This window comes from Brienomyrus brachyistius, chromosome 8, assembly GCF_023856365.1.
Source record: "Brienomyrus brachyistius isolate T26 chromosome 8, BBRACH_0.4, whole genome shotgun sequence".
Lineage (NCBI taxonomy): Eukaryota > Metazoa > Chordata > Actinopteri > Osteoglossiformes > Mormyridae > Brienomyrus > Brienomyrus brachyistius.
In genome coordinates, this window is record NC_064540.1 from 1,197,247 (window position 1) to 1,224,478 (window position 27,232).

General features: G+C 43.7%; 3 protein-coding genes across 4 annotated transcripts; 1 reads left to right on the forward strand and 2 right to left on the reverse strand.

Annotated features, from left to right (window-relative positions):
• Positions 1–414: 414 nt before the first annotated feature.
• On the reverse strand, positions 415–3,776 carry mych (myelocytomatosis oncogene homolog). Its single transcript, XM_049023639.1, has 3 exons — positions 3,349–3,776; positions 1,966–2,524; positions 415–1,740 (listed from the first exon to the last, which is right to left on the reverse strand). The coding sequence occupies exons 2-3, from the start codon at positions 2,495–2,497 to the stop codon at positions 1,214–1,216; spliced, it is 1,059 nt and encodes a 352-aa protein (XP_048879596.1). The 5' UTR covers positions 2,498–2,524; positions 3,349–3,776; the 3' UTR covers positions 415–1,213.
• Positions 3,777–16,645: 12,869 nt separating this feature from the next.
• On the reverse strand, positions 16,646–26,832 carry ergic3 (ERGIC and golgi 3). 2 transcript variants are annotated; one of them, XM_049022828.1, is made up of 14 exons: positions 26,675–26,832; positions 26,385–26,455; positions 26,067–26,154; positions 25,667–25,786; positions 25,254–25,347; positions 24,658–24,823; positions 24,514–24,571; positions 23,448–23,462; positions 23,054–23,085; positions 22,851–22,947; positions 21,066–21,130; positions 20,650–20,786; positions 19,944–19,999; positions 16,646–19,230 (listed from the first exon to the last, which is right to left on the reverse strand). In XM_049022828.1, exons 1-14 carry the CDS (start codon positions 26,760–26,762, stop codon positions 19,151–19,153), a joined length of 1,167 nt encoding a protein of 388 aa, XP_048878785.1. In that variant the 5' UTR covers positions 26,763–26,832; the 3' UTR covers positions 16,646–19,150. The 2 variants fall into 2 exon arrangements, with proteins under 2 accessions (XP_048878785.1, XP_048878786.1); XM_049022829.1 differs by lacking the exon at positions 23,448–23,462.
• On the forward strand, positions 21,282–23,259 carry romo1 (reactive oxygen species modulator 1). Its single transcript, XM_049022830.1, has 3 exons — positions 21,282–21,439; positions 21,796–21,926; positions 22,263–23,259. The coding sequence occupies exons 2-3, from the start codon at positions 21,796–21,798 to the stop codon at positions 22,369–22,371; spliced, it is 240 nt and encodes a 79-aa protein (XP_048878787.1). The 5' UTR covers positions 21,282–21,439; the 3' UTR covers positions 22,372–23,259.
• Positions 26,833–27,232: the final 400 nt, after the last annotated feature.

Genomic DNA, 27,232 nt, shown 5'->3' on the forward strand with positions numbered 1-27,232 from the left:
TGCACAAATTACACAGAACCTGCCGAATACTATTTGGAGCCAAAGTACCTTGAGATACCCACCATTGGTTTGCAACTCACCCGGTTACCTGGAGTCACTCCCTGGGACCATTTTCTTTCCCCAGTTAGCTCTACAACCAAACTGCATGTGTACTTTACCTACCAAATCTGTTCTTGGATTGTTTAATAAGTCACCGTAGGGCCCTTTAAGCTAACAGCTACTGCAGCACAGGATTCTCGATGACCCTGCGATTTGACCCCAAAGCTCATTCGCCCATACGCCTACATGCACCAAGGTTTTCCTCTCTGTCTGCATAACTACACAATTTTCCCCACAGGCATGAATAAAGTGCAGACTGTCCAAAAGTCGGCAGAGAAAAAGCAGAATAGAGAAAATGCACACCCAAGACACACATACACAAGCGTTTCTGGTTCAATTTTATTGCAAGTACCAGAAAGGAAAGATACTGAAAATTTAAAAATAGAACCCTAATAATATAATAATTAAAAAAAAAATAATAAATCAGTAAATTAAAATATATGTACACAAGTATCATTACAAAAGCAAAAAAGAAAAAAAGTAACTGAGGTAGACAGTACATGTACTGAACACTGATCCCGTCAAGGTGCAAGAGTAACACCACCCAGAAAAGTGGGCAACGCCAAACAGTCGAAATATGGGACACAAATATTAATCCAACTGGACGGAACCAGCATGTGAGAAATCCACCCAGTAAATAAAAACTACTGTACACTCTCATAATATCAGTTACCCCCAGGAAATGGTCAATTAAAAATAAAATAAAGTTACACACAAACACACCCACTCATCTGGAAGGGAGAAAATGACCACCATACACACACAAAAAAAAAAAAAAAAAAAAAAAGTGTGACCGTTTACAAACGTAACGCATTCTCACCATGTTCGGATCACAATAAAAATGAGAACCCATTGAAATGGTGGACCGTGTTGGTTGGGAATTAAAACTAAATGTCTTTGGCAACTGTGAAACGAGATTCAAAACTGGACACTAGTGTGTCTCCCAACTTGAATGGGGGGGGCGGGGTGGGGAAAGAGACCTCAAGCACACCGCTTTTCAGTAACGATCAGTGGGAGGGCCAAAGCTTATCACCACTGGTCCTTGGTGTGTGTGAACAGCACACACACACAGTCTTTTTGAGCCCCCTATAAAGTCCACATGCCTGCCTGATGACTACCTCAACTGCTCCAGTCTGCGTCTGAGTTGCTCTTGTTTCTGTGCCAGTCTGTCCCGCCGAGCGCAAAGTCTCTGGCTCTCCGCCTCCAGGCTGCGGATGCTGTCCCTGGCCTTCTTCAAGATCACCACCTTGGACGCCTTGTCGTTGTGCGACAGCTCTGGGACGTGGTCGCGCAGCCGCAGGAAGCAGTTCTTCAGCTCGTTGCGCCGCTGCCTCTCCATCACGTTGTGCGTCCTCCTCCGCTCCTCCTCGTCCTCCGTCTCGGCCGCCTGCCGCGCCACAGAGCCCCGCGTGCGTCCGGCAGGGAAGGGCTGTCGGTGCGCCTCGCCCCGCGTCCGCTTCTGCTGGAGGGGGGCTGCCTCAGGTCGCCGTGGCGATGCCGGGCACGGGGCTGCATAATTGTGCTGCATCTGTATCTCCTGGTGGCAGCGTTTGATGGCACGCCGCCGTGCGCGCTCTTCTGCCTGCTGTGCCCGCAGGCCAGCGCCGGGCCTCTTCACCGTTACAACATCTATTTCATCTTCTGCAGAGGAACAAAAGACACACATGCATAACTAGAAGCTCACAGCAATATGCCTCATGCAAAAACACAGAATATTAGGTTACTTTCTACACCCCAGATGATCAGTCCAACCACCCACCTTTAATAAGTATTAAAAAGCTGCAATAACTTTTTCCATCTTTATTTTTTTTAATTCCTCCAACATCTATAAAACAAAACCTAAACATAAAAAAAGGACTTGCTCACCAGAATCACTAGTGGACGATTCACTCGCCGTGGACATAGCACTGGAATCAGAGGAGGATTCCCTCTGCTCCCCGCTGTCCTCGAATAAGTCCTGGTCCTCCAGAGATCTGCACTCTAGCGCCACGTCGTGGCAGTGAAGCGTGGAACCGGCAATCTCCTCGAAAATATTGGTATCAATGTCCGAAAGAAGAGGGCTGGTGGACAGCACGGCCGACAGCTTTTCCTCCGCGGATTTCTCGCCGCCAAAGCGCCATAAGCAGTCCTCGGACTCATGTGGCCGCTGCTCCTCGCTCCCGCCGGCGCCTTGTACATCGCGGTCCCAGCTGAACTCCTCCAAAAGCAGCTCCGACACGAACTCCAGCTGATCAACCTTGGACCACGGCTTGACGAGCCCAGTCTTTGTAGGTGGAGACTGGGGCGGCGTGGGGAGCATCTGCAGATCCTTCAGAAGTATCTGACAAAACTCCTCATCAAACAGCAGCGGCTCCGAATCACAGTCCCAGTCGTGCGTCGGGGTAAAACTTTGAAGCATTTTCGTAGTTGGGGGGGGAAAAACTACCTGGCAAAAACAATAGACATACAAATAGAAGCTTTATATCGCGACTGGAAAAATATTCCAACAGGCTCTCGCTGACCAACAATCCTCCCCGTGAGCAACTAAGTTGAGCCCGGTCTTCCAGTCGTCCCGCAGTCACGCCGGCAAGCTGCCCCCTTTTATGCATGTTTACATTAGTAACCACGCCCATCGCGGGCAGAGCCAGTGCGTTACAATGGTGAAGCCACGCCTACTTGGGGGGGGGACGCTGTACAGCCATACTTCTTTAATGCAGCTCGAATAGCCGGAACGATCTACTTCAAGGCGCTAAATTTGGTAAACGGCTGTGAAATGCAGCTAGTTCATCATACCACTGCGCCATGCAACTCGGCTAAATTAGTCATTAAAATAATTACCCACGGGTCAAATTCTTTTAAATAGGCGTAATCGGATTGCGTTTCAATAGTTACCATCTAGTACAAAAGACAATAAAAAATATTCTTCTGCAATCCCATGGAATTTTATACAAATTCAGCCAACAGAAATTAGCCAGTTAAAGCATGTAAAATGCAACGTAGACGCTTCACCAGGCCAAAAAAAAGCCAAGAGAATAATGCAGAAGTACAACATGCCGGATTTGGCAAATGATTTAGTGGGATGAGTGAAGTGAGCCGGTCACTGCAAGTAGCCCATCTATAGGATATGCCGAGCGGAAAAACGTGCCAAGCCAGCTTATTACTTACGACGATACTCAGGCTCATTTTCTTTTCTTTTTTTTTTATTTAAAAAGACCATTTATTTACCAAGTCGTGTACATGAATGAGCTTCAAATATTAGAAATGTCTTACCTTTTCTAAAGAGAAAAATATGAATAGACTGCCTTGAAATAAGCTGTCAAGATAAGAATGCGTAGCTATCTAAAATAGTCACAAGTTGTCCAAGTAAAAAGGTGTAGAGAAAATCATTTTTAACCAATGCCGACAAAATTCTATGCATCCATCCACATGTCGCTTCCCCAGTAGGTGTGGTCCGCAAAAACCTCCCCACAGTATTAGTACTAAAGCGGGCAATGTTCCCCCCCACCGCAATTTCGCGCCAAATATCTAATTCCAGCAATAGAGCAGAGCGTGCCAATTCCTACAACTGTAATTAATTATCAGAATAAGGCAATTCATGTGGTCGCAGTCGGAAGGCGAGAATGCGGACCGACGTCCCGGTAGAGCCGCAGATTTGTGGGTTTAGTTCCTTCGGCGGATGGATCCCGGCCACAGCGCACGATACTGTCCAAGAAAGCGGTAGCTGAGAGAAACGCGTGCAGAAACGCCGGGTGGCAGGGGGTGGGGTGCGGGGGGAGTGAATATTCACTCAGTGCAGCCCCAGGACGAAATGTACTTTCGGCAGGCGTACTTTGACTCTTGGTGGGACCGTCATGCGTTCCTGTTAACACAAAAACACTCGTCGCTATTAAGCCGTGGCGTTATTTTGTGCGACTAACGGACACCCAGACTGTCCTTGTTATATAGGTCTGTCCGTGGTGCTTGTCGCAGGACCGGTCCGTTTGTAACCCGAGTCCGGCATGTATTGATCGCACAAAGAGGAAAATGCTTGCTAGACTGAATGTGGGAGCGATGCATAAATCAAGCGGTTGGAACATGCAGTTCGGTTCAGAATCATACTCCTTGACGGACTGTTAAACATACTCCAACTTGTGCTTCGTTATTTTTAACTCAAAAGATGATATATAACCGTTGTAAATTACTAAAATAAACCACCACTATTCAGAACACTTGGAAAGCTATTTAAAGGTAGAAATGTTTTAAACTGGAATACGATTCTGTTGAAAAGACTTTAATTCAGCAGGTACCTAGGCTAGGGTTCATACATCCAGTATGCCACGTATGCTGTAATATCAGATACACTCCACAGTAAGTAATGGACACTTAGCATATGTACTTTAAACTGTTGATACGGGTTAGTATTGTTTCACTGAACAAATAAAATGAATCGTTTCAATTCGTTCGTTGATTAAACAATTGCATAAAGCCTCCTGGACAGACGTGGTCCCTTTTGGTTGTGTTAAGCAAGCATTTTATCCTACTCACTTTATAACGCAACACTTCAGCTGTTACGCAATTCTGTGGGCTAAGTAATAAATGGGATGTTAAACAGGCAAAAGCTTTCGCACCTGTAGGTATGTAGTTAGGTGTTCAGTTTAATCAGAAATTGCCTGCATGCACACTGTGGCACGATGGTTAAGGATTTCACCGCGAACACTGCTGTGGATTTTCTTCCGGCAACATTTTTGCAGATTATTTTCTATTGAAATATTCAACCTACTCTGTTTTGTTTTCAGATGTGCTATCCATTAAACGATGAAAGTGGCATATCCATGAAATATAGTTTGTGTTCAAATAACGTAGAATGTACAGTTTCAGAATGAGAGCTAGATATCCAATGTACATTTATTGTAAATTTGTAGGAAGTGCACACAAAATTAAATAAATAAATAATTATATAATCTTGTGGTTTTCTTTGCAAATGATTTGGAAAGATTGTCAAATGTTTTTGAGACACTTCTTGTCAATGTATCTGGAACAAATGCCAATACTGATGTGTATATTTGGGCACAATTCTAAACCTAAACAGTAACCCGCTGTATGCAATGAAGACATTCCCCCTGTTATCATTTCTAACTTGATTGACTTGATTAAGCACTAAATAGACCTGTCATGTGTGACAAATTTGATAGAACCTGTCTGTACAGATTTTCTTCAAAAACCTGCTATTATGGATTTTAATATTAAACTTATTGGAAGATGGATGCATGGATAGATGGATGGATGGTTATCTAAATCCAGTACTGACATCTTGTTTAATGTCGTAGATGGTACAATAGCCTGCAATATCAAGTCCCTCCTGTGGGTTTGGGGTTCAGCTCCCATTACCACTTTGTGTGGAGTTTCCATGTACTTCCCATGTTGGCTTCCTCTGGGTACCTTGCTTCCTTCCTGTTTTACAAAATTGTCATCTCTAAATTGCGCGTAGCGTGCTTCTGTGTGTTCTGTGGGGGAGTGATTTCATCCAGGGTGTTCCCATGCCTCGTGTCCTATGCTACAATGTATTGTGTGTGTTTTTGTGTGTATAGGCATAAAAAAATACCAGGAAAAACTGTGGGTACTCACTGTGTCACTCTGTAAATTGGAACCATCAGGTTTATACATTTAAGTTCTGCAGTGGCCCTTTGAACGCAGCTTGTGTGCTTCCCCTGTGCCCTGATGGGTTTCCTCAGTGTATTCCAGTTTCCATTCCAAAAGCTGTGAGATATATAACATGATATATCCATCTTCTGCACCACTTATCCAGTAGAGGGTTGCTTTGATAATATGATATATACAATGCATCACTTTGTTTTTTCTCCTTCCACTGCTCCTGGATCCTTTCGTGTATATAGGTGCTCATGCGTCTGAACTTTACAGTTCACAAAACGAGATTATTTTCTTGCTATGAATATTGATGTTGTGATGTACTTCTTTTGTGATAGTTATGTCTATGGTTTTAAAATGTATAACTTTTACTGTATCTGAAAACAACTGTCAGATTCACTTTTGTGTGTTAATTTTAAGCCTTTGATTATTATATTTCTATAATTCTAATTCTTTAAGTGATTAAGTGTCACACCACAATGAAAAGTGTCCTCTGTGTTTAACACACATTTGACATAGCAGTGGGCAGCTATTATGTTATGCCTTTGGAGTGGTGTGTGGAAGCAGTACCTTACTGGTTGGGAATTTAAACCAGCGGCCTTTTGATCTCATGTGTGCTTCCCTAACCATTAGGCCACCACTGCCCCCCCCCCCCTTTTATTTGCCAAAATATTATGCATTCCTTCTTGTAAAGGTACAAACAGCTATAGATGTTAGCCGGTCTTCTACATGCAGATGTGCTCTTGCGAAATGAATTTAATGCACACTGAGAACTTTCGTTGGCTGCAGTTTATGAGCGAAGCGTCTATCAGACATGGTGGAACGTTCCGCTGCTCTGTAATATTCCACGGATAAGAGACTTTCAGACCTAAGATTTTCCAATTTGGAGTTCTTGTTTTTTTTCTCGAGGGCCACTTTTATGTGGCCTGCGTAATGCATGGCTACCACGCTTTCTGGGAGACATGAGAGAGACCAGTTATGGAAAGGTATACATATCCAGACAGTCCGCAGCTCGAGCCCGGCAATGGCTCCCATATGTCACGACAGCATGAAACAACACAGCCAGGCGTACTGGGAGAGAAGGGCGAGACGCCGGCCGATGTGGGCATCCATTTTCCTAAGAGAGCTCCTCCTGCTCTCTGCGTCTTCGCACGCCACGGCATTTTGCGCAGTGTTGATAGGGTGTCTGGGCTTGCATTGAAGAGGACTTGTGCACCGCTAGTGTGTCATATATCTGTTTTATTCCCACAAAGGGGAAATTAAGCATAAAATCGATGTGGTAGAAGCAGATTGGGTGATTCCCAATTTCGGCAGTACAATGAATCTCTGTCAGATCACATTTAAGCAGTTGGGCCCCCCTCTGTCCATCAATCATCAGCAAGCACTTATTTGGTCCAGCATCATGTCCATCCCTGGAAACAGAGCAAATGCACACAGTTGCACATTATGGGCAATTTAGAGTCATGGATTCTTCTAATTTCATGTACGTGAATAGAGGCGGATACAGCCTGAGTAGCCCGAAGAAGCCATAAGCCGTGCAAACGATGCCAGAGGCAGAATTCAAACCCTTGACCCCCCAGAATAGTGACACTGCAGCGCACTGCAGTGCTGACCACTGAGCTGCATAGTGGGGGCTAGTCTTTCCTTCATTTCACACACCATCATTGCTTTACAAAAGAGAAACAGATTACTACAGTAGCTGAAGGACGGGCAGATGGATTTGAGCGTTTTCGGCAGTTAGCGTGTTCCGCAGGCCGGCTGTTTCCAGGAAAGCGGCACCGCGTTTCTGCCGAGTCAGCTTCTGGTGAGAACGTACAGTGGTTTGTAACGCTGAGATCTGCAGCATGATTTCGCAAGGGAGGAGTTCCACGCGGCCCCCTCCCTACATCTCCTCTGAGTCTCCAGATAACATGTCTGTTCCTAAACATAAAAAATGCCAGTGGCTCCAAGTGGGAGGGGCAGGGACCTAAAACCACGGCCGTTTCAGCGCAGCCATCTTTAACGTTTGCTGGGGGGGTGTGATGGGTGGGAGTGTTGGGGGAGCAGAAAGCATGCTGTATTGCCTGTGGCTTTGTGATAGGGGCTTCAAGCCAGTAATAGATACCCTTAGGGCTCCTCCACAGTTTTCCTCCTTGGAGATTAGCACTGTGGATTTGCATATCTGAGTGTCTGCAGTAAATAACTGATGCTCCTCCAGAGAACTTTGTCTCCAAGGTGTTACCTGGAATCTGAAACGTTTGCTGGAGAATGATGACAGGCCCCCTCGCTGCACTCTGCTCATTAAATTTGCTGTAAGGGTCGTTTTTGCTAAACTCACAGGTTTACTCAGTATAAGATATATTCTGTTTAAGCCTCAGAGGAACCACCCCCCCCCCCATAAAAATATTCAGAGCGCACCTATTTAAGATGTGTGACGAAAGGTTTTTTTTTTTTAGATTGAATGAAGAGCTAAAACTTATCTAGTTTCATATGCTCTGTCCTCCAAGACAAAGTGTTTGAGATCACCTTAAACCTGAAGGTGTCCTGATTTCTTTGTTTGGTTACAGTTCAGCATTTCTGAGTTATCACAGGTCAGTGGTCTATCTATTAAACCTTTTCCGATGTAGTGTTATTTATTTTTAATGTGTTACTGGCTTATTTTTTCAAACACCAAAATAAGTATGAGCGTGATCAGTGAATTACTGAGAAATACCACTAGGTTTGGACCACAGCTAATAACTGATAACGGTCCGATTGATTTTCACACTTTTTTTATTAATGTCTAAAACAGAAACCAGGTGTGGGTTCTGGCCAGATGATGACTAATTTATAAATGTCAAGATCATGAACAACCAGCATAGAAATATGGGAGCTAGTGGTCCTCAGCCATCAAAGGCTTTGTCTACACTCCTTAACACCAGCGAGGCTCCACCTTCATCGCTAAGGAGTTTTCAGAATTCAAAACGGTCACAATTACTTTGTTTTGGTGTTCTAGAACCCGTGCTTAATTTGCAGCTGAAGATAGCAAATACCTGACTGAACAAATTCCGACAGAACCTTTTTTAATCTCAGTGTGGAGGCTGTTAGTGGTTTACAGAGAAGGGGACAAGCTGCATTCAGCAAGGCTCATCAAGTGCAGGTTTCAGAGCAATCGAACTGGCCCAGGGGGTTCATTTGCAGGCAAAATTAGCAGAACTTTCAGGGAACTTTTCGCTGGATTAATTAACTCAAGCAATCCCTTATACGTGCACTTCTAACATTGTCTCTTTCAAATGTGATTTTTTTTTTATATTTAAGAGACCATTTAAATTTTAGGCATGGCATTTCGGAAAGCTAGAAGAAGACCCATGGAAGAGTCCGAGTTAAGGGTCTGTGATGAAACAATCATTTTCCCAGCCACAGGATCCGAGCCCACAACCTTCCGGACACCGATTTATAACCCACTGAGCCACACACTACCCATTTATTATGAATAATAGGAAATGAATCTACCTACTTTTCACTTGTATACTAGAGCAAAGTGTAGCATGTGCTGCCCGGGATAGACCCCAATTTCCCTGAGGCTCTCACCAGGTTAAGCAGTCAGAAGATGGATGGATAGATGGATGGATGGGTAGATGGATAGATGAATGAATGGATATTTTCATCTCCCCTTTGACCCTGCTCAGGATAAATGGTTGGAGGATAATAGATTAGAAGATGATGCATAGATGGATGGATGGATGGATGGATGGATGTTTTTAATCATTCCTCCACCCTGCCCAGGATAAATGGTTAGAAGATGATGGATGGATAGATGAATGGGGAGATGGATATCTTCAATCTAAGTTCAAGTATACCATATAGAGCTTAGAGCACTACCAATTATTACTTCTGTTATTACTCTGCCATATGACTTTCATGACAGGTGTCAAGCGAATCATTCCTTTAAATGGTCACACATACAGCATTTCTCACTTTAGTGCCACATACTTTAGCTTTTTCGGATTTATGATGAAGAGATGGTTAGTAATGGGGCCAGAAAGACACAGTAGTCATTTTAATGGGCTTTTTGTAGGCGTTACAAGAGCTCATAGTGCATAAAACCTTTACATATATGACTAGTAAGCTAATTAGTCATTACAAATGTTCTAAATCGTCACTATCAAAGTACCATTATGAGCAGTTTTGATCAGTGAATTAAGCGAAGAAAGGCAGCAGTTTTCGATTCTTTGGGTTCCACTTTTAGTCCTTAACAAAATGTACCCTGCCTCGCCTTTGAGGTCTCAGTTCCTGTTTTTTTTTTTTTTAAATACACTATAGCTTAATTCTCCTTCTTGCTACCTCGCTCAATCAACATCTCAGGGCTTTACCTTCTATGTAGTACTAAAGATATTTACTCAAGCTGGAAAAACTCCTGACATCCTCGAAATGAACTTAACACACGGCAAAGCACAGATAGAAAATTTGTGGTGGAGAAAATGACGGGAGCCAGATCTTCGTGACTGGATGCAAAGTGTCATTTTTCCAAAATGAACGGTGTCGTCCTCAAGAAATGCTACCGCATTTTTGGGATATGAATGGAGGCGATTTACAATTTCAGGTTACCGTGTTGAAGAATGTTTGGCTGACTGTGTCACAGAGATAAATATTTCTGTCGAAAATAAAAATGTTAAGCTTGAGTGCCTTTACCCCCATTGTTTCTTGGGGATCCCCCCCCCCCCCCCCCCCCCATCTTTACAATGGAGGGAAAGTCACAGACAAAAAAACTCCAGACATCAGGTAGCATGAAACTTGGAAACTTACACACAGCGTCATGCTGGTTGGTGTCAGTCTCTGGGGACCCTGTTGTAATATCTGTGATGTACTGGAGCAATTCATGCAGTTAGAAAAAAAGTCCAGTTGTAAAAATGGGTTATTTTTAGTTAAAGACATCAGTTAAACAAAGAGGCGTAGGAGTAAGAAACCTGTAGAGTGAAAACAAACACAGCTGGATTGGAGCAGACACCCCCATAATGTAGCATTTCACAATCATTATACAGGCCATGATTCCTTCAAAAATCATTTTAGGATGGTGAGACACTGTTTCAGGGCACAGTGTCAGATGAATGATCAGTTGACTCAAACTGCTCCAACGTTCGGTTGTCTAAACAGGGAAGGTGGTTGCAGTGTGGTCAAATTACTCATAAGTAGCCCCACTCATAACCCACAAGAATTTTCAAATTTCTTTTCAAAGGAAATGCCAGATGTAAAGTGTAGATCATAAAACAAGACGACTCCTGTCATATTCTGAATCAGGCAGATTGTTCATTCAGTTTATCACTTTTGTAGTTACTTTTCAAACCAAATGCAGTGACAAAGATGCCAGCAATAATGGTGGTGATCTTTTTTATTTTTATCAATCACCAGCGGGAAAGACTTTCTCTGTCAAAAAAGTCCGTCCGCCCATCCATCCATCCATCCATCCATTCATCCATCCATCCATCCATCCATCACTCAGGCAACCTAGGGCAGAAGGGAAGGACACCTTGAATGGGATGCCAGTCCATTGCAGGGTACATACACACAAGCACACAGTGACACACCAATGTGGAATTTAGAGACGTGTGTTAGCCTAACCGCCTCTCTTAATTCCGCAGGAGGAATTAGTGAATTAGTGAAATAAAAACCTTACTTATACCAAAAACTATAAATGAAGTTGGAATAAAGAGAACATAAAGGTCCCACGATTTCCATTTGTCTCGTACTGAATCTGTCAGACGTGGTTTTAGCTCAAGAGTGAGAGGAACTGCGAATCGAGGGAGTTTTCCTTAGAAGCCCCCGCCGGTGGGTCAGACATTGAAGATGCTGGCAAAGCAACGAATGCATTGCGTGAGAATGAGAAACAGCCTCCGCCAGCCCCCGGAGCCCCCGGAGCACACTCACAGACACACACTCACACTCACAGACACACACTCACAGACACACTCACAGACACACTCACACACACACACATACTCACACACACACACACGCGCACACTCACAGACACACACTCACAGACACACTCACAGACACACTCACACACACACACATACTCACAGACACACACACGCGCACACTCACAGACACACACTCACACACACACATACTCACAGACACAAACACACACAGACACACTCACTCACAGACACAAACACACACACACAAACACACACTCACAGACACACGCACACACAGACACAAACACACAAACACACACACACAAACACACACACACACTCACAGACACACACAAACCCAGACACACATCTCCTGTTTGCCCAGAACAACATCTGTTTCTGCAGATGGTGGGCTTGAAGCCCTATTTCCTCCAGTTGACTGTGCTTCAGTGTAAATTCCCTCCCTTCCCCCCCCCTCCCGTTCAAAAAGCTGGAAGCTGGAAAGGCGGTGGGAGGGGGGGCATAGCAAAGAGCCTCAGCTGAGGTCACAGTTCTGAGAAGGCACACAGTAAATTCTAGAACATTCTGTGCAGACATACATTTTCAGACCGCCTGCCTTACGTAGAATACACAGTGAGTGGAATAGCCATTAAAACACATAGCTGAATACATGAATGGTAATTTATTACATTAAAAACATAGGCATATTAAAAATATAAATCAGTGTAGCTGGCAAATATGGCAGTGAATATACATACAGCCAGCATGCCAACGCATTTTACGAAGCGTCGGTTTACTGGGACCAGTGCGATTAAGTGCAGCATTTAAGGGGCTCCCACTTCACATTTAAATGGAACAAGTCGAAATCTGAAATCCAAGGCCACACTTCCCGCGGCTCCTGGCCAGGCCCGCACTGTAAATAAACGTGTGGAAACTGTGTCACCTGCCACGACGAAGGACAGAGACGGGGACGGCACAGCGGACACATGGGAGCCGCGCGTGAGCGGCGGGAAGGAAGCGGGGTAAAGAGCGAGGGAATTCTCAGCGTGGACGGCTTCCCAGAATCCCCGGGGAATATTTCTAGGAACTCAGCAACAGTGTGTAACTGCTGCTGCTGACGGCGCCGTTCCCAACAGGATCACTATTTATAGAGCTGCGTGGCGAGTGAAAGTCGGGCTGGGGGAGAGAAATCGCTGGCGGTGTCGGTGGGTTGGAGAGTGCACCATGTCAGTGGGGGTGGGGGCGGCTCACGGGGCCACCCGGCTCCCCATGTAAGGCAGCGCGTGCACTGCCAGCTGCCGCCCACACTTGACCCGCAACCCTACACCCCTCAGGCGCACCTCTGTTCATTCACGGTTTCTGTGCCGTTCCCAGAAGTGCGCGCCGTGCCCTTAAAGGGCCACACCAGCTGCTGCCTGCCATCAGCTGACCTCCTACGTCCCCCCCGCCCCCCCTCCCCTGGGACATGTCTCGTGTGGAAAACGACGAGGTGAGTCTGTTTCACGGTGCCTCTTGTGGGAACGTAAATGCCAGCAAACAAGGATATATATATATATATATGTATTTTTTTTTAGAAAATATAGCATTACTGCAGCAACTTCAGAAAGACTGATAGTGACGTCCGCATGCAGGTTATGATGGGCGCATGCAATAAAACATGCGATGGCCTAAGAACAGCCTATTGATTTATTACAGCAGGGGACGCTGTTCTGGTATCTATGATGTACTGCAGCAATCCATGCATAAAACAAAGTCTGACTGTATATATGAATAATTTTTGGTTTAACACATAAGCTTAGCAAATATACATGAATAACAAACCTGCAAAGTAAAATGTAACCCAGTCAGCCTTAAACTGGGATCTCCTTCAAATTTACCTGATGTGAAATTTCACAATCTCTAAAGCAGCCATTAAGATCTTGATAATATCCATCCATCCATCCATCCATCCATCAAATTCCACCCACCCACCCATTCATCTTCCAAATGCTTATCCTCCTCAGGTTCCTGAGGGATTTGGGGGGGTGGTTGGCAGGAGGAGGACCCTACAATAATATATTGCCCCTGAGAAAATGAGTGTAGAAGTGATTCCTCTGAAAAGCATTTTCGGATGGTGAGACATTGTTTTAGGACATAATGTTGTGGTTTTGACCCAAACTGATCCAGTGATTCCCATGAAGCAGATTTGTCAAGTAAGCAGGGAAGGTGCCTGTAATGAGCTCATACTCCCCCCCCCCCCCCTGGGTGCTGCCAACTTTAAGAGGTTGAAATGATTGACAACATAATTTTCAATTTCCAACCCCTCGGAATACACATACTGCAACCTCAGCTGTAAAAATCTATCTATATCTGCTTGTTCACTGCAGGGTCGTGGGGGGGCATCGGAAACAGAGGACATATAGGATCTCATAACAAGCATTCAAAGACAGCAATTCACCAAATTCACATGTTTATGAATTGTGCAAGAAAACTGTGAATAGGGGACAATATGTGTCCTGCACACACTGAGCAGGAATCAAAGCAGCGCCCTGGGGATGCTGGGCTGCAGTGCCACTCCATCAGCCACTAGGCACTCTCAGGCTTAGGCTCATTTAGGAACATACATGGCTGCCCTAAATACATGCACTACTTGGGTCTGAAATAAATGTTTATCATTATTATTATTATTATTATTGGTGCTATTTACAATAAGGAAACCCATATAACATTTCCTTGACCGGCTGGGTGGTCGAGCCGCTTCACTCGGTGAAAAGCGAAGCGAACGACAGAAAAAGATAAAAGGCCTGTGGAAGCAAGACAGTGTAAAGAAGAAATCAGTGTAAGTTACGTTTGTAAAAACTGTCAAATGTAACAGCAGAGCATCGCCTAAATAACATCGGTTTTCAAAATTGTCTTTTGCTTCTTAATGCTGACAATCTTGTGTAAGTAATCCATATGGTCAAATGTATCTGCCCCCCCTAACAGCTCCACTGTCTTCAAGATGATATATGTTGCAAATTTCTTTGATGCTGTTTGAGAAAAAAAAAATCTACAAAGTGCGGCGCATTAGATGTGCTGAGATACTCTCCTTGCCCCATGTCCTTAAGTTACCTTACGCATTAAAAATCAACCACCCACACGTCATCCATCCATCTTCCAAGCGGGTCAGGCAGGGCTGCTTGGAGCGTGTCCCAGACAGAATCGAGCACAAGTCGGGAGGGCGGGGGGGGGGGGGGGGGTAACCTGCATGGGATACCACACACTCACACACAAAGTCACACTCAAAGGCTAAAAAAATATGGAATTATTCACATTAAGCTCATTTATAGTACATAATTGTAAGTTTCACAATATATTTCTTTGCCATACTTATGGTAGGTCATTAATTAAAAATAAAAAAGAAGGTCATTCCAGTTTAGACCCCATGTTTCTTTTCTGCTGTATGTTATAAAGATATAATGTATATTTATTCTACTACATTTGCGTCGAGGAGTGTTTCAAACGACAACATTCCCTATCACAGGCTTCCCCTAAACCTGGGTCAATTCCGTTGCTGCTTCTGTGGTATTCAATAGCTGATGGGCAGTAATCTGCCTTCAAAGAGCCAGTCATGATTCTCAATGTGGAGGTCAAGGGGGGCTCCTTCCAGAATGGGTGGCGCTGAAGCTGCCGCATCATGCGCATACCAAAGGCGACGGGCAGGCAGCTCACAGTCCGCTTCACCGCGTGGGGGTGGCGAGATGGGGACACATTCCACGCCCGGCCCGCTTGTCTTAGCAACCCCCCGCAGACAACAACCCAAACATTAAGAGAGTGAAGTGTTCTGGATGTAAAAGCACCCCCCCCCATACTGTCTCCCTGGAACGTGCTGAGTGGGCGTGTCCATTCCCGCCAATCGCCCATCTCCATCCCGCAGACCGCCTCTCCACAGAAAGTATGCCTTTACACAGAGCAGACTCTGGGAAATTCCGCGTAAGCCGCTGCTAGATCTGGATCTGCCCGTGGCACATTTACAGCCCTGTTGCTGTTCCTGTTGCTGTGGTAGCTTCCCACCTCCAGAGCTGGCCGTTAAATTCCTGCCCAAGACTGTGAAGTTTGCCTTTTCTTCCTCTGTGTGTGTGTGCGTTTCCTTCCTCATTGGCTATGTGAACTGATTTCACAAAACCTTCCATAGTGTGAACCCCATAACGCGTAGGCATTGGCTTCTCCTGCCTTTTACCTCATGCTTCCTGTGATAACACTGTTACCCTGTACTGGAGAAGTAGTTTTGGAAGATGGAGAGATGGAGCTTGTTGCTCTCTTTCCATGACTTGACATTCCCTGTGTTTGGCACAAAATGCCAGTTGGGTTGGTCTCACTTTGCTTTTGAAATCGAACAAGGACAGTATCATCCATCCATCCATCCATCCATTTTCCAAACCGCTTATCCTGCTGGGTCGCGGGGGGTCCGGAGCCTATCCCGGAAGCAATGGGCATGAGGCAGGGAACAACCCAGGACAGGGGGCCAGCCCATCGCAGGACACACTCACACACCATTCACTCACACACGCACACCTACGGGCAATTTAGCAACTCCAATCAGCCTCAGCATGTTTTTGGACTGTGGGGGGAAACCGGAGGAAATCCCACGAGGACATGGGGAGAACATGCAAACTCCACACACATGTGACCCAGGCGGAGACTCGAACCCGGGTCCCAGAGGTGTGAGGCAACAGTGCTAACCACTGCACCACCAAAATATTATTTTTTTAGCTGATCTCATCTCCAAAAAATGTGAAAGTACTCAATGAAGCAAGTGGTATAGTAATGCAACTGCTTCCCCAATCTCTGTGGAACCAGATATACACTCTCTCATGTGCAAAGGAAATGAGGAAACCTGCAGTCATGTAATTCAGTACAAAACGTTAATGTTGGCAGTTAGTTCCAGTGAATCCTCTTATGATTAAGAGCAGCCGGATTCTCTGGCCAAGAGACGCGAAAGCAAATCAAACAAGCAAATCAAACAAGCATGGTCAAATGAATCCAGTCAGAGCCTAGCTAGCATAGTCTACCGAAACATACATCAATACAAAAAAGGATCCGTATTGAACAATAACAATCTTTATTTGACAAACACACACACATTCTTCTTCCTTCGGTTGCTACATCACAAATATTCCTTCAGAAACTGAAACCCAGAAACGTATTGCCAGGATTTTACCTGACACTAAAAAAAAATGTTCTCTCTTGCTCTCTTGGCCATTGCGATGCCAGCTGTGTGTTATGGGTGCGGACCAGGCCGTGCCCCTGACTCTCCAGCTCTGTAGTGCCAAAAGCTCCTACCAAATCAGTGCTGGAATCTGAGTCAGTAGGTTTCCCATTTCCTCTCTGGAGACCGCCTATAATACATCAGTTAAGGGATGGAGCCCGATTTAAACAGGACTGAAAACATCCGAGAATTATCAAAGCTATTATTTCCCGTCACAAACATTTTTCTTTCCATGTGCCTTACATCATGGATAAAACAGGATGTGGGATCTCCAGGCAGAGATTCCACCCTCATAAATGACAGAGACCCAAGACCGGCTGCAGCTGATGACTCGGGTAGCCTCCCCCCAGGAGTTCAAAATGCCGGAGACCTCGACTTCAGGGGGGCGAACGCACACAGACACAAAACCCCGTGAAAGTGCGAGCTTAAAACAAAACGTTTATAATTGGAATTACAGGAATTCAAGTCATCCGCAGGAAACGATTCTTGATGACTGAGTACTCAGTCACGGGCCCACATTACAGCCAACCGGCATATTGTTTAACCATTAACGGATTATGAGCGCCCTCTTGTGGAGGGGAGAGGGTTTATAAAGTGCAGGGACCGCAGTCATTCAAATCAAAGTACAGAATAGCGAAAAATACAGTCTGGTATAGTGGCACCACAAAATAGTTCTGCCTTTTAAAAATAAAGTGGACATGTAATCGTAATTTGGAGGTTCAAGCAGGGCTGAAGTGGCCATCTGGCATACCGGGCATATTATACTGTGTTAGCCGATATGTAGGCCTATTTTGCCGTAATAATTTACCGCGAGGACCCCCCACCCCCCGTCAGGAAAATTTATCGCTCGGCAAAAGTCAGCGTGGAGGACACCCACCCCCCTCGGCAAAATTTATTAAGATTTTTAATCCAGTCCAGCCCTGGGTGGTTCAAGTCTCAGGAAAGATCATTACAGTAATATCGCTAAGTAGCGTAATTAATCTTACGTGCTGCATTTAAATGGTCAGAGGAATAAACGGTTACACTCCGCAAGCTGCAACCATGAAAGCACGGGGAGAGCAATTAAATAATAAACATATCCCTGTCTACATAGCATGATTCTGCCAAATACATTTATTATTATAAGGTGCATAGAAGGAATTTCTCCAGTATGTCCTGTCTTTCGCATTCCCAGTGGCATGTTCAGGCTAAAGCCATGTTACTAATAAATCATGCGTTCTTATATTTAATAATCACAGCACTTTGGAAACTTTTTCAAAGCTATTCGGACTGCGTTGTAATTTCAGGGTAAAAAGTTCTTTTTCAATGCACACGCGAACGTCATTAGTTAAAACCACGTCCATTTTTAGCATACTGTAAAGAGCAAATGGTGACGGCGTTCAACATTTATTCACTTTTGTTTGTATAAACATAATTAAATATAAATACATCCGTTCAACGTCATCCACAGTAAGAAACAGCAAACGCACGCAAGCATACAAAACCTCAGACCCTGAATTTGGTCATTAAGGTGCAGGCATAATGAAAACGCAAACCGGCCGTACACGTAGTAACGCTCGGGCATTACGACCCCCCCGCCGATTGACTTCTACTCCGCCCGCTCAGTTGTAATTAACCGGTTGACATTTTAATTGTATTAAAGTCCCTTAGCACCACTGAGCACTCGGAAGCGGGCGTCAGCGGCGCATTACTGATCACCTGCCCTAACTCAGCCACCCCGGAGAGGGACAAAGACATAACATAGAAAAGGGGAATGAAAAAATCACCACTGCATGGACATGTGCACACGAACGGAATACGAATCGAGAAGCTTTCAGGACCCCGACTTCGGGACAAAGGAGCCGAGGGAGCAGTGTTTGACTGTGGCACCACTATCCAGCATCTTGGCACAGACACATGGTATTAATGACTGAGGTGACCCAGTAAAATACAGCGTCATCAATTAAATCGAGAGAACGAAATGGCACCATTAAAAAAATTAAAAATGGGGGAAAAGACGTTCCATAAAGTCTTCGACATATTTAGTGGCCAGATGTTTCAGTTTGCGTGTTTTATAGACTGGCTTATGAATAAACATTTTAAACAGCCCCACCCCACCCTGAAGACAATTTCAGTGCGGTTTACTGGCCCAGTATCCACACTTATGCCATTCTGTCAGTAGGGGCAGCACAGGGACCTGCTGGGCTACTTTAGTCTTGGGGTCCTCCATGATTATGAAAGCGGGTGTGAGGTTCTTAATTTATTTTTTTTTCTCTGCAACTTCATCTCTTCGAAGCAGAGCTTATGGAGACCAAGTAACCATTCAATAACTGAGAACGGCGATGATTTCTTGGTCTTCCAATTAAGATGCCTTTCCCAACTCTATCTTCTTCTGGATGGCTCGTGCAGAGTGGTATATCAAAGAGTCAATGAGTCCAGCAACTAGAAGAGGACACAGAAAGGGAGTGTTGGATGTAAATAAAAGCATTTACAAGAACTGGTGAAACAAATCTTGTAATACATGAAATCAAAGCAACAAAAATGAATATTCCAAAACTCAGACGGTCACTGCGCCTCGTTATCGTCAAGGCTCCAGATTCATTTCGCATATGTTATCTATCACACCTCATCTTTTCCAGCCCTGCATACTGACATCTATCGCTTTAACTCTGTGGTGGTGCCATGTAACAGTATCGCAGTCATTTTCATGAAAACTGAAACTAAGGTGGATTGTTGGAAAAGACGTGAACTCGATTTATTTGGCAGTTAAACACATGCACTTGTCACAAGTTCTAAAAAAGAAGCAATATAAGATGAATCGGCTATCCTTCATGTATTTTTAATCTTCAGCGTGCTCCCTTTGTCCTCTATGTAACGCATAAATGTATTTAAATATATCATATTGTAAAACACAGGCACCTTCACTTCTTAATGCTGGTAATGCATCAGCAGAACACGAAGCACGCATATGCAGAAACTCAAGCATATTTAATATTCATTATCGTATCTCTGGATCTCTCAACAATGCTGAGTTTCACTATATCGGGGCAATGATAAGTCCTGCCATAATGGAGCTAAGGAAAGCATGATATCAAAGACTAAGAATCTAATTACCCAAACAAAATCAACAAAGGCAGGAGTGCTGAAGTACATACCTGTGAAAACTCCTCCAACGATCGCACAGACTCCAGTGAGAAAGTGGGTAAATGAACTGGGAAGGAAAGGGAAAAGAAACACATTAACAATATCCTGAACCATGTGAGTCTGGGCACAGAATGTTCGTCTCCAGTATCCTACAGTAACTGCTGTGTTAAGAGTCAGAGTGTTTTATTGTCAATTCCTTTACATGTACTAGCCATATAAAGATATCGAGACTACGTTTCCCACTGTCCCTTGCGTACATTAGACAAACAATACAGGACGGGACGAACTATAAAGTGCACAGAACAACAACATAACAACAACGTAACCTGTGTTATACCAAATTCTAAACGCTATTTCTAAACACTAAAAATACAGTGGACAGACAAGACAGGACAGACAAACAAGTGTCCAAGTACAGCACAACAGTATAAGTACAGCTCAACAGAAAACATGTATGTGCAGTAAGCAGTGAGTAAACGGTAAACAGCATGTAAAGTGCATGGATTGTAGCAGTGAACAATATGTAGGTAGTAAACAGTATGTGATCAGTGAACAACATGTAAAGTGCATGTGGATTGAACTTAATAAGACTTAAAGTCAGGAATTGGCAGCAATGAGTTGTCAGTGCAAAGTCAATAGCAGCATTGATAAATAAAAATAATTTAATAATTTAAGTTAAATGCCTGAATAAATGAGTAATTTGTGTCTGTCACATACCGCTGCTTCTCTGTGAATTTCACCATCATTGGGGAGAGTTCGTACAGCACAAACACCCCTGGGAGGCCCTGGTCCCCAATCAGCCCATTTGCCACCTTCTCATGCCGGGTCACTGAGAACTGGTTAGTCTTTACCACCTGCCAAATACAGACAACACCTTAGTATGGCATTACGAACGTATATATTGTTATATTTGATTATTTATTTAATCTAAATTAAAAACAAAAGGTGTATACAATGAAAAACGTGGACAGTAAAATAATAGTTTCCGCTATAAAATGAAAAGAAATGTAATAATGACAAATCATTTCAATTATAACTTTTGAAAGAGGGACTATATACTACTGAGCACTATGATTATGCCACTGGATTGCTGTTCACGTTACATTTGCGTTCGTAAAACTTCATGGACTAACCTCTCCGTCACCTTTAACGTAGACAGTGGGCACTATCTTCACAAAATACTGGTACATCATGGATGCTGAAAACAAGACAATGTACATTTCGGGGGTGAACCTTAACACTGTAATATTAATAATACAGTAATTCACAAAAGTCAATGTTGCGGTTTTAACCACTAGAGACGCTACGCTATTCTAGGACTGCCTTTCACCGCCCCTTGACCTCGATCACATGATGCTGTTTTTTTATGACATCACTTCCTCTTGCGTGATGGAGTCTTAGCTTGTCTTTCCCCCCTACGGTGGTGGACGTGAGTCGTCAGATAATTTGGGAAATATATAGCTACCGAAAACGAAGCGCCACGACTCTAAACCACTGAACAGTAAAGGTAAGACTATATACACGTATATAAGTGTATAATGCAAAGCACAACGCTCTTTGTTCAAATTTTACACATGGCTATGTCCGTATTTTCAAGGCCAGGCCGAGGTGAAACGGACACACATACGCTGTAACATGTTTAATTACAGAGAACTACCTCGCATTTTTATGACTGGTATCGCCAAATATGTGGATTTATTTACTTCGAATGTAGCTCGCAAGACGAAAAAAAGACAACTTTTAAAAAATGTACATGCAACATGTAGTCCGTAAAAGTGGTATGTTTAGCAATGCCGTTAAAGGAGACAGGACTTCTGCTGGTACTTTAATGCGCTGATTTTGTGTGTGCTGACACTCGCACAGATGCCAGTAGCCGTAGGACCGTACGGACAGACCCAGCCGAACTGCTTTGACAGAATCAAGATGGGATTCATGATGGGCTTCGCCGTAGGCATGGCCGCGGGCGCTATGTTTGGTACTTTCTCCTGTCTGCGGTAAGTCATCGTACCGTCTCTCCCCCTCCCAAACTATGCCCATCCAAACTCATGACTAAATTGCAGGATTGTTTCCTATGAGTTATGAAACTAACACTTGCCTTTTGCTTAGTCCCGATCCAAAGTTCACTGATGTGCCCGAACACCACACACTGATAAATTAAATCAATCAGCCAGCCACCAAGTAAAACTTATGCTTTTAGTTATTATACTTCGCGATGATTTTGTCCGAACCCTGTAAATGCTGGCAAAGGATTGCAGATAAAACAATCATCTAACTCTTCGCCTTTTATGTGCTGTTGGTGACATCTGAACACGTGGCTTGTTTCCCTCCAGTGTCGGGATGAGAGGGCGAGAACTCATGGGAGGAGTGGGAAAGACCATGATGCAGAGCGGAGGCACGTTTGGCACCTTCATGGCCATCGGAATGGGCATTCGCTGCTGAACTTTTTTTTTTTTTTCCTCACTCTCAACATAAGACTCTCCTAATTTGTGAAATTCTCAATTTGATTCACCATCTGCCACACTGTAAGCCTTATGGGAGAAATCACTTCAAATAAAGGCTGAGATTTAAATGACCGCGGAAAATTACTCAAAAGCAGGACTTTCAGCCCCAAGTGACTAATTTCAGGTAAAGAACTGTAATGTCATTGTGGTGTAAAAACCTTCATTTGAATATGACCAGACCACCTTCTTTGTATGGCTATCAATTTTCCCCACATTTAATCAGATTCCATTTAATTACATGGAAGAAAAGAGGCTTTGAAACCCAGAATGGGCTGGATTACTGAACATTTTCAATTACTGCCAGGTTTAAACCAATGAGAATTTAGGCTGGTTGAATGTCCATGATGACACCCACGGTAAGTTTCGAAGCCTCATTTCTCCTACTGCTAACGTTTCACTCTTGGTAACCGTGCAAACCTTGTGGAGCTGCAACATGCGTCCCGTCCAGGGGGTTGACGATGCCAGGGTAGTCTTTCCCAAAAGAGAGGTGTTTGATAAAGTGTGTCATGTTGATCTGGGAGAAAGATAAGGGATGTCAGGAGAAGACAAGCTGTTTTACCCATCCAAACTGCAAAATGTCCATTAGGAGCTACGAGTAGGCTCAATGCCTACATACTTACATTATCCAGTCCGAAACTTTGCAGGTCATGAACTGGAAGAAAGAGTTGAAATGTTTGTTTTACCCTTAGATATACAGATATTTCAGTGGTCTGGATGCTCTTTCTGAATGGAATTCACTTGCTGCATTATGCTGATGTAGATCTGCGTGCGACCAGCATATTGAGCGCAGAAGTTGCTACATTAAATATGCAAGATTAAAACAGGACCTGGTGAGTTGTGTGCTTGACTACCGTCAAACGCTAATTAGCATGAAAACTGAATCATTTGCAATTTATCGCAGTTAAGTAACAGGGTAAATGCAGACTCAAGTCGTCATCCTTTCACGTTCACCGAGTTTACTGTGTGTTTGCAGGGGAATTTGCAGGTTGGATTTAAAAAAAAAGATTAACTTACTTTCCACAGCGTGCACTGCAGAAAGAAAGGGGGAGGGGAAGAGAAGTCACTATACAATGAACGTCAGAAGTACATAGAGAAGCCTGCACCGTGGAGAAGAGTGGGTGACCCAGGACTTTACATGACCGGCCTGTGGGACTCGGAAAAGCCAGTACTGCCCGTGCGTTGAAAGCACAGTGTGGTTGGGTTTCAATTTTAAGATGCAGGCTATAATAGGTTTTTTTTTAATCCTGCTGTTCTTGATTAGACTGGCACTGCACAAGCAGATAGCCAATCAAAGCAAGACAGCTTTGACACTGGTTAGATCGGTCTACCCGGATAGTCAACTGCAGATAACTGGTATGAATATGCCTCTGTAAACAGATCAGAATCAAATTTAAATAACTGCGTGTGTATGTGTGTATTATACAGGCTGTCCTTTTGTGTAGCGTATACCTTGTTACTTAAACTTAGAGAGAGAGAGAGAGAGAGAGACAGCAGAAGAGGTTCGAAGCAAAGTGGCTGCATGCTGGCATTTCTGTGATGAGAAATTCACGTCGGGTTTTATTATTGGAAACAAATGTATGGCGGAGAGGAGCTGATGCTGCACCACAGAGCGACGCGAGCTGTCTAGGGATATGGGAGACTTACTGCCTTTGGTGTGCTGCTATTCAGCAGCAATACAATGTCCTCTTGGTTGGAAGCAAACAGACCGTAGCCTGTACCCACACTTGGTTTGACTCCATATGAGCGTATTGTGTGTAACAATGAAAGTGCTCCCTCATCGTTTGGTGTCAGTTAGCAGTGGGATAGTAGCCCTATCCAGCTCCACAACACTTCGGTTAGTTCAAACTTGTGTAGCGGTTTTTAATTACCCATGACTCCTAAGGTCCCTACAAGACGAAACAATGACCTGCTTCCACAGGCGATTGTTTTAAAAATCTCCATGTATTATGAGCAGTTCATAATAATATAACTAGGATGCAAGTTTAGGATCTACACCTAACCAAAGATGCAGGCCAGAAGAGCCCTTTCATCTCCCCCTGTGCCCAGTGTTTGCTTAGTGGCTCTCGATGACCAGTCTTACCGTGAACGTGAGACTGCTGGAAACTCTTCCCAGGGGCAAAGTGAAAATTTCCTGCCACCTAGTGGGGCAAAAAAAAAAAACCAATGAGATGGAAGGAACGAGGAAGAGTGAGCATGCCTGTCGTAGCACGTTGACGAGGAACACCTTGTTGACTTCCAGGAAACCGAACACCTGGCAGCCCTCATTCTTCTGCTCCTGCATCTTCTGACTGAAGCCTTCTCGCTTGCACTGCTCGATGGTGTCTGGGTTCTTGAACGCCCACCCTCTCCGCCGGTATGCCTCTCGCACGTCATCACAGGTGTTGCAGCATCTACCACAAACGTAGACATTAATGTCTGTTTAGCAGATGCTCCTGTCCAAAGCAACATACAAGTGAGGATCAGAAAGTTGGGACAGCCAGCATCCCTGGTTAAAGGCCACGTTCAGCAGTTTATATTAATCGGCTGTGGGATTCAGGTTTTCATCTTCCAGAGAGACACATCAATCGCTAACTTGCTGAGCTACACACAGATGGAGCTGCGGGACAAGCGACACCCAGATCAGCAATACCGGTCACATTGTCTCAGTATTCAACGTTGTGTTAAACGCTCATTAAATATTCATGTCATCCTAGTGGTCATAAAAGGGTTAGACTAATGACAGGCCAGTTAAATGGAGTCCATATATGTATATTACATTGGCGTCACATAATTACAGGTCACTCGGCCCCCTCTCAGTGATCTGACTGCCTGGAAACTCACTTATGGTCTTCAGTTTCAGCGCCATAACAGCTCTCACACCGATCAGGGTCTAGCTTGCTTGGGTCAAACAGCTCTCCTTCCTCTTTCCCCAGATCTGCAATCAAATATGTAGAAACAGAATTTAATTAGTACATGTAGAGGTGCAATGAAATGCTGAATACATGTGGGGGATGAATGCCAGATGAGCCCCAAAAACTACAAACGATATGTGTAGCATTCTAGTCCACTGTGAAATTCTATGTCCACACAGTGCTAGATGCCCATCTTCCTTAGGTAAAATCCACAAACAAAACAAAAGCATTTAAGACATTGTTGTATACTAAATAAGGAATCAGATTTTTTTTAAAAGTGTATTCCCAAAGGAGATGGTGAAAGTCCAACTGTCTGGTGCAGACATCAGAGCATCCCCTCACCGTGTCTTTCTGCCTCGGAATTGACAGATTTTCCATCTTTGTCCAGCCTCTGTTTGAAGAGGTTGTGCTCAACATCCAGCTGCTGTTCACCAGCAACATCCATAGCATCAATGCTTAGATCTGCGGGACACAAGGTTAATGTGAGCATAACCTTACAGCTGAATTACAGTTAAGAATTGCACCAGACGTGAAATCCTGGCAGTGGTACATTAACTTCAGAAAAATAATGCGAGTAATTTCTGAAAAATATCTTAAACTGTAGTATTCCAGTAATAGAATTACGAAGATTGGGCAAATCATTATGCCAGCATTTCAGACTAAAAATTACTCAAAAGCAGGACTTCCTATTGTTTCTTTTCATTGTTAATAAATATGTCGGAAAATGAAATTTCCTACTTACATGCACATGGCATATGAGGGAATATAACATCAATGTTGATTTTCAACTTATCTCCACGCGATGTGTCAACAAACAATTCTGGATGAATCTATAAAAAATAATCGCTCATTACAAGGAATGAAAACGCTCTTTCAATTTTATTTTGCCGGTTATATTAAAATGAGTTTCAGTCATGGACAAATTATGGATATATACTGACAATGACTTTGATTTAAAAAAAAACCACGAGAAGGTTGTAAAAGTAACGAAACGCACTAAACATGAAAATCTTAATAAATAGTTAAGGCACGTTTACTGGCTTTGAACATAATGACCTACCTCCTTAGTGAGATAATACTGCAACTCTGAGAAGAACAGGATCAACATAATTAACCCACTAATTATGGTTACTGAAAGAAGAAAAACAGAAAATGAATTACATTTAGTGTACCCTGAGCCACTGTACAAATCCACTGATAAAACAGGCTCAGTAACATCAGAAGCCGGCAAATGCCGAAATAACGATAATCAACAGTATGCCGCGCACATTCACCCTGCCTATCCCCTATTAGCCTGGATAGTTAACTAGCCACTCTCCGTGATACATTTCCGTTAACAGACGTTCTTACCCGTAGCTCCTCCGCATGTTTTTATTCTGAAATCCTCTAGAGTTTTAGGGTATGCATCAAACTGCTTCAGTTTATTCAAACCCTCCATTTTCGCCCTCTCGCACAGGTTGGGGGCAACACGGAAACCTTAGTGTTACAATTACGCTATTTCCGGGACACAAAGGGCGTGCGGACGACCAGTGAGATACCAGCACGTGGTAGAGCCTCCGAATTCCAGTTCGGATAAGATCGGATAGATGCCACAAAGCCGAACGGGTCTGAATCAAGTGGGATACCTTCATGAAATGATGACAGCAAATCTATTTTTGATTGTGTTATAACGAATGTCTTATTATACTTAGACATACAATTTGCAGTCGGTATATTTTTTCTATAAACCTTTAGAGTATTATTTATTGTGCTATTTTAAAATTATAAATATTAACTAATTATTACATTTTAGCAAATATTTACTTCCTTTACCCCAATAAACAGACCTTTATATTTAAATAAATTAATTCTGACCCCCCTTAACATCAAACTCTTTCCTATGTGGTTTTATATAGTTATAATTTTTCC

Coding starts and splice junctions, on each gene's coding strand:
- ergic3 (XM_049022828.1), bottom strand. CDS start 26,762: ATGGAGGGTTTGAATAAACTGAAGCAGTTTGATGCATACCCTAAAACT. Junction 26,155..26,384: donor AGTATTATCTCACTAAGGAG/GTAGGTCATTAT, acceptor TATTTTTTATAG/ATTCATCCAGAATTGTTTGT. Junction 20,787..21,065: donor ACGTTAAAGGTGACGGAGAG/GTTAGTCCATGA, acceptor TGTATTTGGCAG/GTGGTAAAGACTAACCAGTT.
- mych (XM_049023639.1), bottom strand. CDS start 2,497: ATGCTTCAAAGTTTTACCCCGACGCACGACTGGGACTGTGATTCGGAG. Junction 1,741..1,965: donor ATCGTCCACTAGTGATTCTG/GTGAGCAAGTCC, acceptor GTTCCTCTGCAG/AAGATGAAATAGATGTTGTA.
- romo1 (XM_049022830.1), top strand. CDS start 21,796: ATGCCAGTAGCCGTAGGACCGTACGGACAGACCCAGCCGAACTGCTTT. Junction 21,927..22,262: donor GGTACTTTCTCCTGTCTGCG/GTAAGTCATCGT, acceptor GTTTCCCTCCAG/TGTCGGGATGAGAGGGCGAG.